The 15910-nt window shown below is 46.6% G+C and overlaps 1 protein-coding gene across 4 annotated transcripts in view; it reads left to right on the forward strand.

Annotated features, from left to right (window-relative positions):
• Positions 1 to 1110: 1110 nt before the first annotated feature.
• The window catches only part of KPNA3 (karyopherin subunit alpha 3), a 55143-nt gene continuing 40343 nt past the window's right edge, over positions 1111 to 15910 (forward strand). The window contains exon 1 of one of the 4 annotated variants that reach the window (XM_029048005.2): positions 1111 to 1225. In XM_029048005.2, the coding sequence (XP_028903838.1) occupies positions 1157 to 1225 (69 nt within the window). In that variant the 5' untranslated portion in view covers positions 1111 to 1156. Of the gene's footprint in view, positions 1226 to 2309; positions 2487 to 6941; positions 7054 to 11149; positions 11242 to 15910 lie in introns of those variants that run through there. The other 3 variants (XM_007668594.4, XM_016227641.3, XM_016227642.3) reach the window with 3 other exon arrangements.

Raw genomic sequence — 15910 nt, forward strand, 5'->3', positions numbered from 1 at the left:
TAAGTTGCGTCTACCCCAGCGCTTAGAAGAGTGCTTGGCCCATAGCGCTTAACAAGTACCAAATTATTACAATTATTATTAGAGTATTAACAATGGCTGTATCTGCTAAGCGCTTACAATGAAACAAGCACCGCACTAGGCACCTGGGGTGAGACAAGATTACGTCTGAAGCGGGGCACGCAGGTTAAATGTAAGGGAAAATGTGTTCATTTATTCAATGGTATTTACTGAGCGCCTACTTGTGCAGAGCGCTGTACTGAGCGCTCGGAAGGTACAATTCGGCAACAGATAGAGACGATCCCTGCCCAACAACGGGCTCACAATCTAGAAGGGGGGGAGGCAGACGACAGAACCAGACAAGTAGACAGGCATCAATACCATCGCAATAGATAAGTGGAATTATAGAGATATACACATCATAAATAGAGTCATAAATCTGTACAAATATAGACCAGTGCTGTGGGGCGGGGGAGGGGGGACTGGAGTCAGATAATGTTAAAACGGAGCTCTGAAGGACGTCAAGGCCGAGGGGTGAGGGGGTGCCCCTGCCGCACCCCCTGCCTCCGCACGAGGTCGCCCCTCAGGCCCCCCCCTCCCCCCGGGGCGTCGGCTGCGCGCGCCGCGGTTTCCCTACATGCCCCGCTCTCCCCTGCGGCGCTGGGCCTGTCGGGAACTGTAGTCCCGGCTGGAGGCCCACCTTCGCCCCGCCCCCTTTGATGCAAACACCGCCGCGGCCCCGAAGCGGGGGAAGGAAAGGGGCTGGCCGGGCGGCCGGGCCGCTGGGGGGCGGGGGGAGCCGCGGGGCGCGCCGGAGCCCGCCACGGAGCGCGGCCGAGTCGGCGCGGGAGCGTCGCTAGCCCGGGTCACGTGGGCCGAGGTCCGCTCCCTGCGCGTGCCCCTCGGCGCCCTCCCCCCCCTCCCTCCCGGTCTTGCCCACCCCTCCCCTCCCCCCTCCCCGTCCCATTCCCTCTTTCCGTCCCCTCGCGCCGCCGCCGCCGCCTCGCGCTCGGAGGCGTCACGGAACGTGCCCCCCTCGGCCCTGTCGTCTTCTCCCCCCACCCCACCCCCCCCGCGCTCCGCCCCGCCCCGGGAACCGCCGCCGCCGCCGCAGGAGGAGGAGGGGGAGCCGCCGCCGCCGCCGCCGCCGCGCAGAGCCATGGCCGAAAACGCCGGCTTGGAGAACCACCGCATCAAGAGCTTCAAGAACAAGGGCCGCGATGTGGAAGTGAGTGTCGGCCCGTCGCCCCCCGCCCCCTGAGGCGGCCCCGCGCTCGGGCGGGCGGTCGGTCGGTCGGTCGATCGATCGATCCATCTGTGTCCGCCGGGCGGGAGGAGCGGGCGGGGGTTCGGGCCCGCCGGCCCTCAGGGTCCGGGAGGGGCGCGGGGCGGGGGCCCCGGGGAAGGACCGGCCCCGCCGAGCCCCGGCCCCGGCCCCGGCCCCGGCCCGCGGGCCCACCGATGCCTCCGCTTTTCTCCTCCGTCATGCGGGCGCGGCCTGCTGGGGCAGGGGATCCGCCGGAGGCCGGGCCGGGTCGGGCCGGGCCGGGTCGGGCCGGGCCGGGTCGGGCCGGGCCGGGTCGGGCCGGGCCGGGTCGGGCCGGGCCGGGTCGGGCCGGGCCGGGTCGGGCCGGGCCGGGTCGGGCCGGGCCGGGCGGGGGGCGGGAATGCGGGTCCGGCGGCGAGGGGGGCCTGCACGCCCCTTCTCTCGGAGGGTCCGCGCTGCCGGGGGAGGCGGGGCCCGGGGCCATGTGTTCCCGGGCCGGGGGACCCAACGCCCACACCGCCACATGGAGCCCCGGCCTGAGGGGAGGAGGGGAGGAGGGAGGGAGGGAGGGAGGGAGGGAGGGAGGGATGGCCGGGCCCCAAGAGCCGGCTCCTTTCTGGATGGCCGATGGGGGCAGGGCGGGATGCGCCAGGTCCATTTTCCTCTGCCCTAATCCTCGCCCGCCGGCCGGCGGCCCTTCCCTCTCTCCCCCTCCCCCTTTTGGGGACATTTCCCATCGGGTTGGCAGTCTATTGTGTGGTCGCTGGGCAGAAGCCATCCTTCTTCCCCCCCCCCCCCGTCCTCCTCGAATTCTTTAATCATGTACTTAACGAAGTGTTCCCTGGAGACGGGCGGGGGGGGGGGGGGGGTTGGAGAGAGGCTGTTCTCTGCCAGGACAGTCATCTCAGATATTTTATGAATCTACTAAATCCTTGAATCCTCCCGTTTGCCGGCACCCTTAATGGGGTGTCTCCCCGAGCGATTTTGGAGGGGTACAGAGTTGAAATTCTCTGGTCATTGTGTTCCTCTTACCGTTCTTTAATTAAGGTGACATTAACAGGTATGCCGTTGGAAGCTCAGCTCGCCGAAGCAGCAGCTAGGGGTCCCTAGGCAGCTACCTAAAGCAACGAAGTGGAGCACCCAAACTTAATCGGGATTTAAATCTTCTATTTCTGAGGACGCGGGAGTGCGAAAATGTATGCCGAGTCTCCGGGGGCAAAGTGTAGGTGCTTTGAATCCGTACCTCTCTCTCCCTCTCCCTCTCCCACTTTCTTCCCCGATGTAGGTGGAGAGCCGAGCAGGAATCCCAATTCCCACCTGTACCCAACCTGACTCGGTCGTGGGTACCCACAGGTTGGGTTGGATGAACTGTGGGTATTGCCGATCTGCGTGGCAGAGCGGCCTCTTGTCTACCTGTCTGCTCTCACTTTGTCAGTAGGTGCCCAGTCTGCCCTGCCATCCTTCTCTGGGGGCAGAACGGTAAGGGGCTGGGGCACAAGGAGGTAAGTGGATGGAGAAGGTGGAGACAAAGGAGAGAGGCAGGGTGGCATTTAGCCAGGGCACAGCAAGGCCTGGCCTTGGCTTATTTTGGGATCCCTGTCGACCCTGGAAATCCTGTACGGTTTACCTGTACTGACCCAAACCCTCACCCGGATGCTAAACTCTGGCCTGCAACTTTACCTGTAGTTTACAGGGGTGCAGGGTTAGGAGACAGGCAGCATGGTTTGTCCATAGCAAATGGTGGTTTCTTTTTATGCCAGTGAATTTATTTCTTGAACTAAATGCCATGCCAGGTAATTCCTGCAACATCTTTTAAAAATGGTATTTGTTAAGCTTTTACTATGTGCCAGGCACTGTACTAAGTGCTGGGATAGATAGGAGGTATTCCAGTTGGATACCGTCCGTGTCCCTCTTGGGGCTCACAGTCTTAATCCCCATTTTACAGATGAGCTAAGCGAGGCCCAGAGAAGCAAAATGATTTGCCCAAGGTCACACAGTACACAAGTAGAGGAGCTGCGATTAGAACCCGGGTCCTTCTGACTCCTAGGCTTGCATTCTATCCACTAGGCCATACTGCTTCTCAATAGCAGTCTTCTGATACAAACAGGGAAAATAGGTTTTCTTCCCCCACCCCCCCCTTTTTTTTAAAAAATAAAGTAGGGAACCTGTAACAGAGGTTAAATAGTTGTTCAGGATTCCACAGTGAATAAATGGAGGAGGCCAGACTACTCCATAATTATTTTTAAAATATGATTATCATCTTACAAATTGTTATATGAATAAGTAAATGTTTGGCCATGTACTTGGGCAAAAAAAAAAAAATCAACTGTCTCATCAGGGATTGCCGAAGTAGCTCTTTAAATTTCAAACATTAGGTTCTTTCTGAAAGAAATGCAGAGTTAGGATGAAGAAGTCTTGATTCATCATACTGGACCTGGACCTCTGTTGGGCTCCAATGTCTGGAGCCGATGTTCGTGTGGCTAGTTACTGCAACCTGCCTCTACTAGCAAGCTCAATCACTGTCATATGCTGATTTACAACAAAGCCAAGTTTGTATACCCAAGCGCAGGTAACCCCTTGCATTCCTCTTTTTCTTTCACCTTTCCTTTGACTTTATCCTGGCTCTCACAGCTTTATATTTGCTTTCCCAGGGTCTCTCCCTTTCTAGCCCTTTTCCCCTTTTATTTTTTTTTTCCTCTGTGCTTTCCAGTTCACTCATGACATCCTGAGTTCTTAAATGCAAGTGACAGGTCTGTTTTGGGACCAAGAGAGGGAGGGAGTGATGAATGAGCCCAGTAGCGGGTCTTTCCACCTTGCAACAACTTCTGTAATAACTGAACTTTTTTTCCTCTGTAAACATGCCAGAAATAATACTATCTAGCAATATCCTCCTGAGGATGTCAGTGTGTTCATAATATCCTATTTATGAAGTTATCTTGCTGCTAATATTGGGAATAGATTGCCATAACCAAGTGACTTTATGTACATGTGCCTATACGAGGGGTTGCACTTAGAGGTTTTCTTATTGAGCATTATTGGTGTGGACAAGATAAATAAGGTTGAATAGAAGGCAGAACATTTAAGGCTCTAACCAAGAAGACACTGAAGCTTGGGCCTGCCCTAAGAGTACAATAAATAGATTTCTTATGGACAGAGTTGGGTGTTTGTAGGTTTTGTGCAGGGAACTGGGGGAGACAAAGGATGAGGAGACTGCCTCTGGGTGGATGTGAAGTGGAATTTTTAAAGGTCCTTGAAGGGGAGGAGAAACATGAAGAAGCTCAGGGGAAATACTTGGAACTTGCTGTGGATAGCCTTAGGTCGGGTGGGATAAACTGTGGATATACTGTATACTACTGGACGAGAAGGAATTGGGTTAGAAGTTAGAGAATCAGAGGAAGAGATGACCCCAAACCATTAAATACCGGCAGAGAAGTGGGAGTAGGTGATATGGGACAGACTGGGTAATGTAAAGTGCCTTAATTTAGAAGTTTGTAGCAGATGATCAGGAGCTGGGTCTCCATAAAGAGGGTGAAGGGGAGATATGCAAGCTTCTACATGTGAAAGGAGCAACTGGCAAGGAGAATGGATTTTATGGCTATTAGAAAATTAATTGTAGGGAGCAGTATCGGTGGCAGGGAGGACAGGGATTACAGTAAATCCAGCCCAGTTAGACTGGAGTTGACCGGGATGTGAACAAGGATTTTTTTTTCCTGTAATGGGGGAGAGAGAAAGTTGAATTAGAGCAATCCTGTGAAGTTAGAGGAATTAATGAGAGAATGGAGCTGAAGAACACTGCAAGGTTTCTTCTTGAGGGTTGAGTGCGAGGGGCAAAAGGCCCTGTTGGGAGGGAGGTTGGGTGGGTGGGGAAAGTTTTCAAAGTCAGGGAAACACCTTTTGGACAGTGTTGATGCTGCTAAATGGCTGGAGAAATTTCATTAAATCACAGGCACAGAATTATTTTCAAAGACTATTAGATCCTGCTTGCATATGGGGGTTAAAGTAAAAATTTGAATCAGTAATTGAACATTTGCCTTATTAACATGCATATGAATAATCTACATTTTTTAAAAAAATTTTTCTCTCTATTTTTCCCAGGATTTCCTTCTCCCACTATCAGGAAGAGTCTACATTAAAAAAAAAATAGGGCAAAACAAGCACTGGGCAAGTTACATAACTGTTTTGTGCCTCAGTTTCTCCAGATGCAAAATTAAGGTACTTATTCTCCTTAGCATCTGTTGCTATTCTGATTACGGCACTCCCTTCCCTTCTGTATCGCCCTCTCCAAAAGATAGTATTCTCAAATATGAGTTTCAAGGTCTTCCACTGATTGGCCTCCACCTTGCTGACTTGATCTTTCCATTTGACCTTTTCATTCAGCTCTTTTTCTCCCCCTCCCTTTTTTATGATATTTAAGTGCTTACTGTGTGTCAGTCATTGTTTTCTAAGTGCTGGTGTAGGTACACATTTATCAGGTTGGACACCTGTCCCATGTAGGGCTCTCAATCTTAAACCCCCTTTTACAGATGAGATAACTGAGACTCAGAGAAGTAAAGTGACTTACCCACGGTCACACAGCAGGCACAAGGTGGAGCTGGAATTAGACCTCAGGTCCTCTGACTCCCAGGCCTGTGTTCTTTCCACTAGGCCATGCTGCTTCTCTAAGCAATGCTACTTTACAGCTCCTTGTTGCACCATGTCCTCACTCATGCCTTTCTTACAGCAAATCTCTTTGTCCATCCCCACTGATTGCTTAAGGCTGGTCAGGGTCTAATTGAATGCTGTGGATTTGGGTGCAACTGTGTCTGAGGAGGGTTTGGCAGAGTGTCTGAATCAACACCCCTGCCTTGAGACCAGGTCAGTTTTTTTGGGGAAACCGGGTCAATTCTGGACCCTCTACCCAGATGGTTGAATCATCCTTTGACAGAGGTGGGGGTGGGCCTGGTTCAGCCAAGCTCAAGCACGTTAGGTTCAGGCAAAACTAGACCATCCTAGAATATGCAGTGAGTCAGTTGTTGGCTTTCAAATAATCTGCTCCTGAGTATATTTCTGGTTGACCTGCACTTTGGGAATGGTTTGAATCCCTTCCACACCAAGTCCACTTTAGCCTTTAAATTTCTTCTCAAGTTACCCCAACACCCCCCACTCCCCACCCCCAAATCCATATGTCCTACTTTCCCTGGCATATACCAAGCCTTTTCACATCCTTTATCTTGTAACCCTCACATCTTTTTCCCTTGGGTACATCCAAATTTACAATTTACTTAACTCAGCCCTTTTAGAGATGATCAGTCAAATCCACCTAGAGCGAGATTGAAGGGGCTGATACCTTTATCTTGGAATAGCATGGTCTTGTATTACTCAATCAGTCAATGGTATTTAAGTAGTTACTGTGTGCAGAGCACTGTTCTAAGTGTTTGGGAGAATACAGTACAACAGAGTTGGCAGACACATTTCCTGCCCACAACAAACTTTCAGCCTTTTAACCGGAGTTCTCCACTTCTAAACTTTGACCTAACATCTAGTTAACTGATTGGGCCATAGGGAATTAGAGGTAGGGAACTTGGGGATCGGTGAAACTGGGCGAGAAGAATTTTCAATCCTTGTGGTATTAGGGAGGAGAGGAAATTTTTTAACTTTTTCTTTCCTCTTACACATAGAGCGCATCCCCATCTCATCAGTTTGAAGGCTGTTTAGAACTTGAAAATGAATCTCAGGCAGATAATTTGCGGTGTTCAAGCCCTGTGAGCCGGGCACGATACTAAGTGCTGAAATAGATACAAGAAAATCAGGTGAGGCACAGTCTCTGTCCTGCGTGGGGCGCACAGTCTATAGGGTAGGGAGAACAAGTATTTTAACTTCCATTTTACAAATGAACAATGAATTGGCATAGAATATTAAGTGACTTGCCCAAGGTCACACAGCTGGCAAGTGGCAGAGCCAGAATTAGAACGCAGGTCCTCTGACTCCCAGTTCTGTGCTCTTTCTGCTAGGCCACGCTGCCTCTCAGTGCATGATGTGGTGTTTTCAGCCAATCAAGCACAGACCCTACTCCTTTTTTCTCACACTAACCCCTCCACACATTCCCCCACACACTATAATTCATATTTTTTGGCTTCAGAGAATATTACCGACATTTTGATCAAAAATTCCATCTTTCGAAGAGGATGCATTATTCACAGTAAAAGTTTGTATCCTAGGGAGAACTTAATGGGAACCTGTGGTGAGTAACATGTTATCCAAATTATTGTCCTAAGGAAATTTAAGCCAGGTTCTATGTTCAGTTGGACCTAAATATACATGGTGTTTTTTAGGCATGGTTTCAGTGATTCACAGCCTATCCATTCTTATCCTTTACTTTATGCATGGTACAGATTCACAGTACACACTGTAGCCAAGATGTTCAGATGACAGTAGAATCAGCTGGTTGCTTCCTCTTCGCTCCACCCCATGCTGCTTGAGGCGGAAGATCAGATATTGTCTCCTAAGTACCACATTCTCAACCTGCCTTCATCTTTCTTAATAAGTGTTCATCATGCATTCACAGAGGTAATTGAAAGAAAGGCAGAAAAAAAAAATTTTTGAAACTTTGGAGCAGTCCAATGACCTTACTGATGGTAAGGGTTCATCATTTTTGGATAGGACTTTCAGCCCTGAGATGATCATGTGTGAAGAAAAATGAGTAAAGAAATAAAGAGAAATAGAAAAGCAGCTTTGCCCAGTGGATAGAGCACGGACCTGAGAGTCAGAAGGGCTTGGGTTCTAACCCTGGCTTCACCACGTGTCTGCTGCATGACCTTGGGCAAGTCACTTCCCTTCTCTGTGCCTCAGTTACCTCATCTGTAAAAAGGGGATTAAGACTGAGCACCATGGGGGGCAGGGACTCTGTCCAACTTGATTTGCTTGAATCTACCCCAGTACTTAATACAGTGCCTGGCACATAGCAAGCGCTTAACAAACACTACAATTGTTGTTATTTTTAAAGCTGATATGCTCTAAAGGCATTCTAAACTCCTGTTATTCTTTAAAAGACAAACGAAGCACTGATTGAGAATGAAACTCAGGGAAGTGACCCATTGGCTGGATCAGGGATTGGAGTAATAAAGCTAAAATCGATGCTGTTTTATCTTTTGTGGGGGCCAGATTAGCCTCGGAATGGAATTTCCCCTCAAAGTGAGTGAGCTTAGTCACAAGTTAAAATTTCCTTAAATTTTTAAAATAAAACTTGTAGTTGATAAATTAGGTGTGTCATCTTGGGAGCCTGGAATCTTAATCGTTATTTTGAAACCATGGTATCTTTTCATGATTTCTTTGTACATGGTGATGATTTTTTTTCCCCCCAAGAATAAAATCTGGGTGAAATGAGGTCCAATTTTAGATACAGTATGCCTGCATAGGAAGCCACCTGTCAAAAAAACCATTTTTTTGGATGACCTCAATATGTAAGGAACCTGTTTTCAAAGAATGTCTCTCCCAAAGACCATATTTGGGTGGACTGGTTTTTCTGAGTACTCACTCTCTTTACAAATATTTTATGTCCGCACTTCACCATTAGAGTGTAAGCTCCTTGTAGGCTGGGAACATGTCACATGTTTGTTGTGCTTTCTCAACCATGGGTACATTGCATTGCTCCCCAGGGGTATCCAATAAATACCATTTCTGCTACTACCGAAAGTAGTCATATAAACAGATTTAGCCATGAGTGCTGCTATGGCTGTTGGAAGAACATGACCAGGAAGATGAGGAGCTAACATTTCTTTGCTGCAGGTTTGGGTTGTCTAATGACTGCAGTATAATTTCAGAATAAGGGTATTAAATACCATTTGTGAATCTGGGCTACCGTTTCATTATAGATGCACCATGGTGTAAGCCACAGATTTACAGAAGAAAGACTCTTAGAAAATGCACCAAAATATAAAGACAACTGAGGCACCCAGGGCAAGGCCAGTCTTACTACTTTTTTGTTCTCAGGTTAGGCCCTCTATCGCGTAATTTGCTTTTTAAAATCTGCAGGTTGTTGAAGATGAGCTATAATTGATTACTGGTTTGTAGTAGGGTCCCTGGTTTGGGTAGGGGTAGTAGTGGGTAGAAGTGTCTCTGGGGTTTTCTTTGTGTGCTTGGAAAAAAGAGACCACTCTAGTGAAAGGGAAAGAGGGGAGATTTAGGTTGGTGGGTGGGGGAATCATAAAGAGTGGGTGCTGCCTTGCGATTCTAATTGCGAAGGATAATACCACTTTGGCAAGGGAATGTGTAAGTTATATATAGTGTAAAAGTAAATGAAAACCTTAGAAATTAGATTGTATGGTTTTTAGAAGTTCATCTGAAAATGTAGTTTATGAGTTTTCTGAGAATATTTTAACGATTAATTTTTTGGCGGGGGAGAGAAACAAGCTTAAACTTTCTGTCATTTCCTCACTTTGCAGGTGTCCGTGAGGGAGGTGGAATAGTAAAGTTACAGAAAAACGTTCTTTAAAAGTTGGGAAGAGAGTTGAAAGGGCTGGCTGATATAGAACACCTCAAAAAAGGGTTTTTTTTTAAATTTTAGGAGGAAATTAGTCTCTTTGTATAAGAATTACTTTAGGATATTTAATGTTTTATAGCCAATATAACAATTCGCACTATGGTGCATACTGTCACTTTGCACATCTGATTAGGTTTGATTTAAAAAGAACATCCTGAAACAGTGCTTTCATGACACATTTTTGGTTTTTTTCCTTATCCTATGTAATATGAAGTAACATGCTTTTTAAGATTCTCTTAGGATTGATTTCACTGGCTGATTATTTCTGATCTTTTGAAAAAGAATTGGGACAGCAGGAAGGATGCCAAAGAGAAGGAAAAAATTAGCCAATATTGAGGTAAATGATGTAATTGTTTAAACCTGCGAAGTCTAAATTAGGGCTTGCTTACACTAGTTTCAACATGCAGGTATTAGAGTACTTATTAAACACCTACTATGTGCCAAGCACTGTACTAAGCATTGGACCAGATACATGATAGGTTGGACACAGCCCCTGTCCCACAGCCTAGGTAGGAGGGAATAGGATTTAATCTTTATTTTACAGATGAAGGAACTGAGGCACAGAGAGGTTGTGACTTGCCTTCAGTCATACAGCACAAAAGTGGAGGAGCTGGAATTAGAACCCAGGTCCTCTGACTTCTAGTTCCTTGCTCTTTCCACTGGGCCATGCAGCAACTTTGTTTCATCCAAAGTTGCCCTGATTGGCCCCCAGTCCAGCTCAGACTCCTCTCAGGCCAACCTTTTTAAGTGCGACTAGAGTTTTTTTGTTTTACTTCTGGGTAAACTGTAGACTGTAAACTCCTTGTGGACAGGGATTGTGTCTGTAGACTCGTTTGTATTATACTCTCCCAAGGGCAGTAGCACTCTGTTGATGAATTCAGTGTGGGACCCAATCTGGGATTTTTTACATCTTCACTAATGGGTTAGTTAGTGGGTAAACAAACATTACATGATAATTATAAGTACTCATCAAGTGGTTACTAAATGCCAGGCACTGTGCCGAGTGCCAGGGTAGGTACAAAATACAACAGATTGGGCTCACAATCTAAGAAGTAGTGAGGACATATCTTACATCCATTACAGATGAGGAAACAGGATTGAAGATGTCCTAGAGCAGGCCAGTGATAGAGCTGGGACTAGAACCCACATCTCTTGAGACAGCCATTGTTGTGTTTTTTTCACTAGACCAAGCTGAAAAGCCATCAGTGGATTCCCCCAGCTGTCCACCTGTTTTAGTATTCTCCTTCTGATGATGGCAATTGTATGTTTGGAGGACTCATGTGGTCGTTGCCTGCTTCGACATCCATCCTAACATGTAGAGATGTAGCATCGCAAATCTCCTCCTGCTTCCTGCATTTCTTACTTCCCATTAGGAACCCCTCTCTGGTTCTTTGGCCACTGAATTTATCCAGACTGTTCCTGAACCTTCTAATACTCTTGGCCTGCACAACTTCCTGTGGTAAGGAATTCCATATGTTTACCTCCCACTGTGTGGAGAAGTGTTTCCTGTTGTTTGGCATTGTTGTAGGGCTGTTTCCAGGACAACCTTAGTAGAGGGCATTTGTAAAGATAAGTTGGGAGGGTTGTTTACATTTCCCTGTCCCACTGATCTCCTGAGGCTGGTTCCCAGGGATCAGTGTAACCCTGTCCCAGAGTCACCGAACCCCTCCCCCTCCCCACCCATGGTAGGTGCTCAAGGGAAGATGAAAAAGCTGAATGACTGTACTTGAATCCAGGTCCCTTGGTAGTCATCGGCAGGACTTCCCTCTTGCTTTAAGGGTTTCCTGAGCTTTAGGCAGACAGCTCTATTTTCCCTACTGGAGAGATCCACGCCAAGCAATGCACAGATGGTTTCAAGACAGGAAAAATGGGACTGCAACTTGGGAAGCTGTGCCTGCAGGGAAGTGAGAGGAGCTGGAAGGAAATGGCACAGATCGTATATTAGGTATACATGTGTGAGTGTGTGTGCTCCTGATGGGTTGCTTGAGTGCCCACAGACAAGCTGGCCAACATGGCTGGCAAAGTCCACAGGGGCAACCAAGGCAACTGCCTTCCAGGGCATTGGGCTACAGCACAGTGATGCCACTGTGATGTGTTCACTTGGCAAGGTGCTGCACCCCGTCCACCTCCTCACTCTTTGCGCTCCAGGCCCCAGCGAGAACGGGAGTGGCAGGGAGGAGAAAGTGCAAATGCTGCACAAACCACTAGCACGATAATCGATTCTTTGGCATAGGCTCTCGGCCCTGAAGTCTCGGGCCCAAGGCTCATCCATCATTCCCGGCTGGAGGCTCATTTATCTTTGGTTACAGCAAGAAATCAATTTTGCCCCCAAATCTTTTTGATTATGGGCATTTCTTATATTTAGGTTTCATCCATAATGCTGTGTATATGCCAGTTAGTGGGTTTCATGCTTCTGGATTGACTAAAGTCCAGGACCATGATACTGGTAACTACATTTTGAAATGTGATGTTAGTGTGTGGGTGTCACGAAGCTTCTTGAGAAACTGATATGGATGAAGAGAGCAGGGATATACACCTTGCTCCCATAAGGTATGTTGGACAGTCTTCTAGATCTTTAGTTTGGTTTGGACATTGAAAAATAAAAATAAAGCAAATAATGATATTTAAGTGCTTACTGTGTATCAAGCACTGTTCTGAGCACTGGGGTAGATTGTGTAATCAGGTTAATGATAATAATAATTATGGTTTTCATTAAGCACTTACTATATGCCAGGCACTGTACTCATCACTGGGGTGGATACAGACAAATCAGATTGGACACTGTCCATGACCCACATGGGGCTCACAGGGACTGTGAGTCTGGGAGAGAGGGATTTAATCCACATTTTACAGATGAGGTAACAGGCACGTAATAGTCTATCCCCCCTTCTAGACTGTAAGCTTGTTTTGGGCAGGAAATGTGTCTGGTATATTGTTATATTGTATTCACCCAAGCGCTTAGTACAGCACTCTTCACACATAAACACCCAGTAAATACGTTTGATTGAGAAGTTAAGTGACTTGTCCAGAATCACACAGCAGGCAAGTAGCATAGTGTACAAGAACCCGTGTCCTCTGACTCTCAGCCACACTACTTCTCATGGCTGTTTTCATTTATGCCAGGTCCCAGAGGACTGCAGGGACTGGATTTTGGGTTCATCCCTAGTCTGCATCCTCCCATTCTCAAAAGGCAGAGCAAAATTTGTTTTCTGTTCAATTGTTGACTGGTCTGGTTATCTATATGCATTAGCTAGACCTTGGAAAATATGCTGAAACACTAAACATTTATTTATGTTGCAAATGTTTACTAATCCTTCGAGATTCCAAAAGAGGTGGAGTTATAATACGGGTTGAATCTTAAAATCAGGTTGTGGAATTTGCATTGTTCATTGTAGTAAAATATAAGGATAGGCTTTTATGTAATCTAATGTAGGAGATGATCTATAAGTAGACCTTAGAGCCCTTGGTTATAGGTGTGTTAGTGATAATAAAAGGATGCCCAAACTTTTATGGAGAGGTTAGCCCAGGCACATCCTCTGGAGGAAAGGTACAAAAATGCACTGAAGGCCACTGACATTAATGCTTGGGAATTTGTGGCACGAGACAGGTCCTCTTGGAATCAGATTGCCCATTGAACTAGTCTGTCTTTTGAGGACAGGCACATTGCCGCAGCTAAGGAACATGGTAGACTAAAGATGGTTTTAAGTGCTGCACAGCATTCAGTGCCAGCCTTCACATGGCACAGTTTGCCCCGGTCTCTATTTGCATTTTGAAACATAACAAACTGGTGAGATGGAGGCTTGCCTGTCATTTTTAACAGGACTGTAGGCCCCAGCTGTTAGTCCAGTGGAAAGAGCCCGTTCGGAGTTATCAGGAGACTTGGGTTCTAATCCCAATTTGGCAGTGGCAATGAAATATCAGCTGGGAAGACCCAATAGAAATCCTGAGAGAAAACCAGCTTACGTGGGTTTCACAGACTTCGGGAGCTACGAAAGCAACCACCGGCCGGATTATGGCACTTTATCACAGTATCTGGCACTCGGCTGCATCCCTTCAGCTGTAAATGGGTCCTGCCCATAAAAAATACTGCCCTCTTGACGAGAGCATGTGAGTGGTGTTCAACAAACCACTATCCCAATGATCAATTCCTTCCCGCGGGTTTCTCAGTGGGAGACTCCATCGTCGTCATGGATGATGATGACTATCAATCATAATATTGAGGACAGGGATCATGTCTACCAATTCTGTGGTATTGTACTCTCCCAAACACTTAGTACAGTGCTCTGCACACAGTAAGCGGTCAATAAATACGGTTGGTCAGTATCTTTAGATCTGTGTGTGCTCCCCATTTGGAGTAAGGTCCAAACTTGACATTTAAGTTCAGGTGTCTCAGAAAAGACATGGAATCATTTTTCCCTCCACTTTCCAAATACAGGTATGGATTTGCTTTGACCACACTGTGGTTTCTTTGGTTCTGTAAGTTCATGCTTGTACCACTGAAGATGTTGCAGATACAGTTTAAGGAAAATTAGGCCCACCGTTCGGGTTTTAAAGGAGCCTAACTTGTTGTCACCCAGTTCACTGAGCGTCTAGTGCGTGCCCAGCCTGGTGCTGCTAAGCGCTTGGGAGAGTACAGTACAACAGAGTTGGTAGGCATGATCCCTGCCCTCAAGGGGTTTACAGTATGCAGGGGTGACTCCTCATGTCTAATAGGGGTGTGCACATTTTCATTCAGCACAGCAGTCCCACTCTCTCAGCTCCTTTCCGTAGAGTGTATGTGCCCTTCAAGTTACTTAAGTTTATTTTTAGGCTAGGACTCTGCTGCAAGTGTCTGTTCTAAAATGGTACACTCTGGCCCAACATGATTGGAGCCTTCTCTCCTTTTATACTTCCTCGTCCCTCAGGGGTAAACAAGAAAATGGGAAAGGAGTGGAGGCCTGAGAGATGCAGGGCAGAGAGGGTCTCTTGCCTGCTAAAGTGGACCTTAGACTGAAAATTTTGAAGATCGCTGACGCTTTGGTGTTGGCCTGCATTGCTTAAGACAGGGTCTTTTTCCTAGTGGAATTGCAGAACAGCTTTGCAAAAATCAGTAGGTGTCAGAATGAATGGTACTGTCCAAATGAGGCCTTTGGGTTGAGAGTGTGGTTTGTGACCTGATTTTCTGGGATTAGTGGTTTACAGGTGCCAGTCTCTGAGTCAGTGTTGAGAGGCAACTAGTGTCAGTGCTTTCCAGAGAGTCCCTCATAAGTTATTTCTTATTTGATGTGCAACTCTATATTGGCCATATTTTATTAAGTTTTTCCTTTCCGGCTATTGTTGTTTTAGTCTATTTTGATATAGTGTGGTTATGATAAAAGATTAAACTGGATTTAAAAAGTGAACCTATGTAAATAGTATATCCTCTGCTTTTTAAGAAGGTAACGAACAGATGGCTGAACTACTGAAGACATTTACAAAAATGTCTGAATTGTACTACATTTTAAAAATGTGACAGAGATTGGAAATGTATTAAGTGAGTGTAACAAGTGAAAATAGAGAATTTTATCTTGACACTATGTAATTAGGGCCCTACATTAACTTTATTTGAATGTTAAAATAGTATTTGCAAATTTCCATTCCAATTAATTCATAGTACTTAATCAGCAAGTATTTTGTGGTGAACACTGCATTTAGCAGTTGAGAGGGTACAAAAGAATTAGTAGATGGGATTAATACCCTCAAGGAGTTTACAATCTAGTCGAGGAAAGGGGAAGTAAATGAATTTCTGGTGGGAGGAAGTTATAGAGTTATGAGATGTGTATGTAGATGCTGTGGAAGGTTGTGAGGGCTGCAGAAGTGCTCAGGTGGCAGTTTGGGGATGGGAGATATAAATTTGGACTTCTTGGAGATAGGTCGTCAGGATTTGAAGATGAGCAGAGCTAGGGGCTCTCATATGAAGAGGAAGAGAGTTCCAATCAATTGTACTTATTGAGCACTTACTATGTGCTGTACTTAGCACTTAGGAGAGTACAATACAACAGCATGAGCAGTTACGTTCCCTGCCCATAGCGAGTTTACAGTCTAGGGGGGAGACAGACGTTAATTTGAATAAATAAGTAATTTATAATATAATTCAAAGATGTCAGGAT

Source organism: Ornithorhynchus anatinus, chromosome 20, assembly GCF_004115215.2.
Source record: "Ornithorhynchus anatinus isolate Pmale09 chromosome 20, mOrnAna1.pri.v4, whole genome shotgun sequence".
NCBI lineage: Eukaryota > Metazoa > Chordata > Mammalia > Monotremata > Ornithorhynchidae > Ornithorhynchus > Ornithorhynchus anatinus.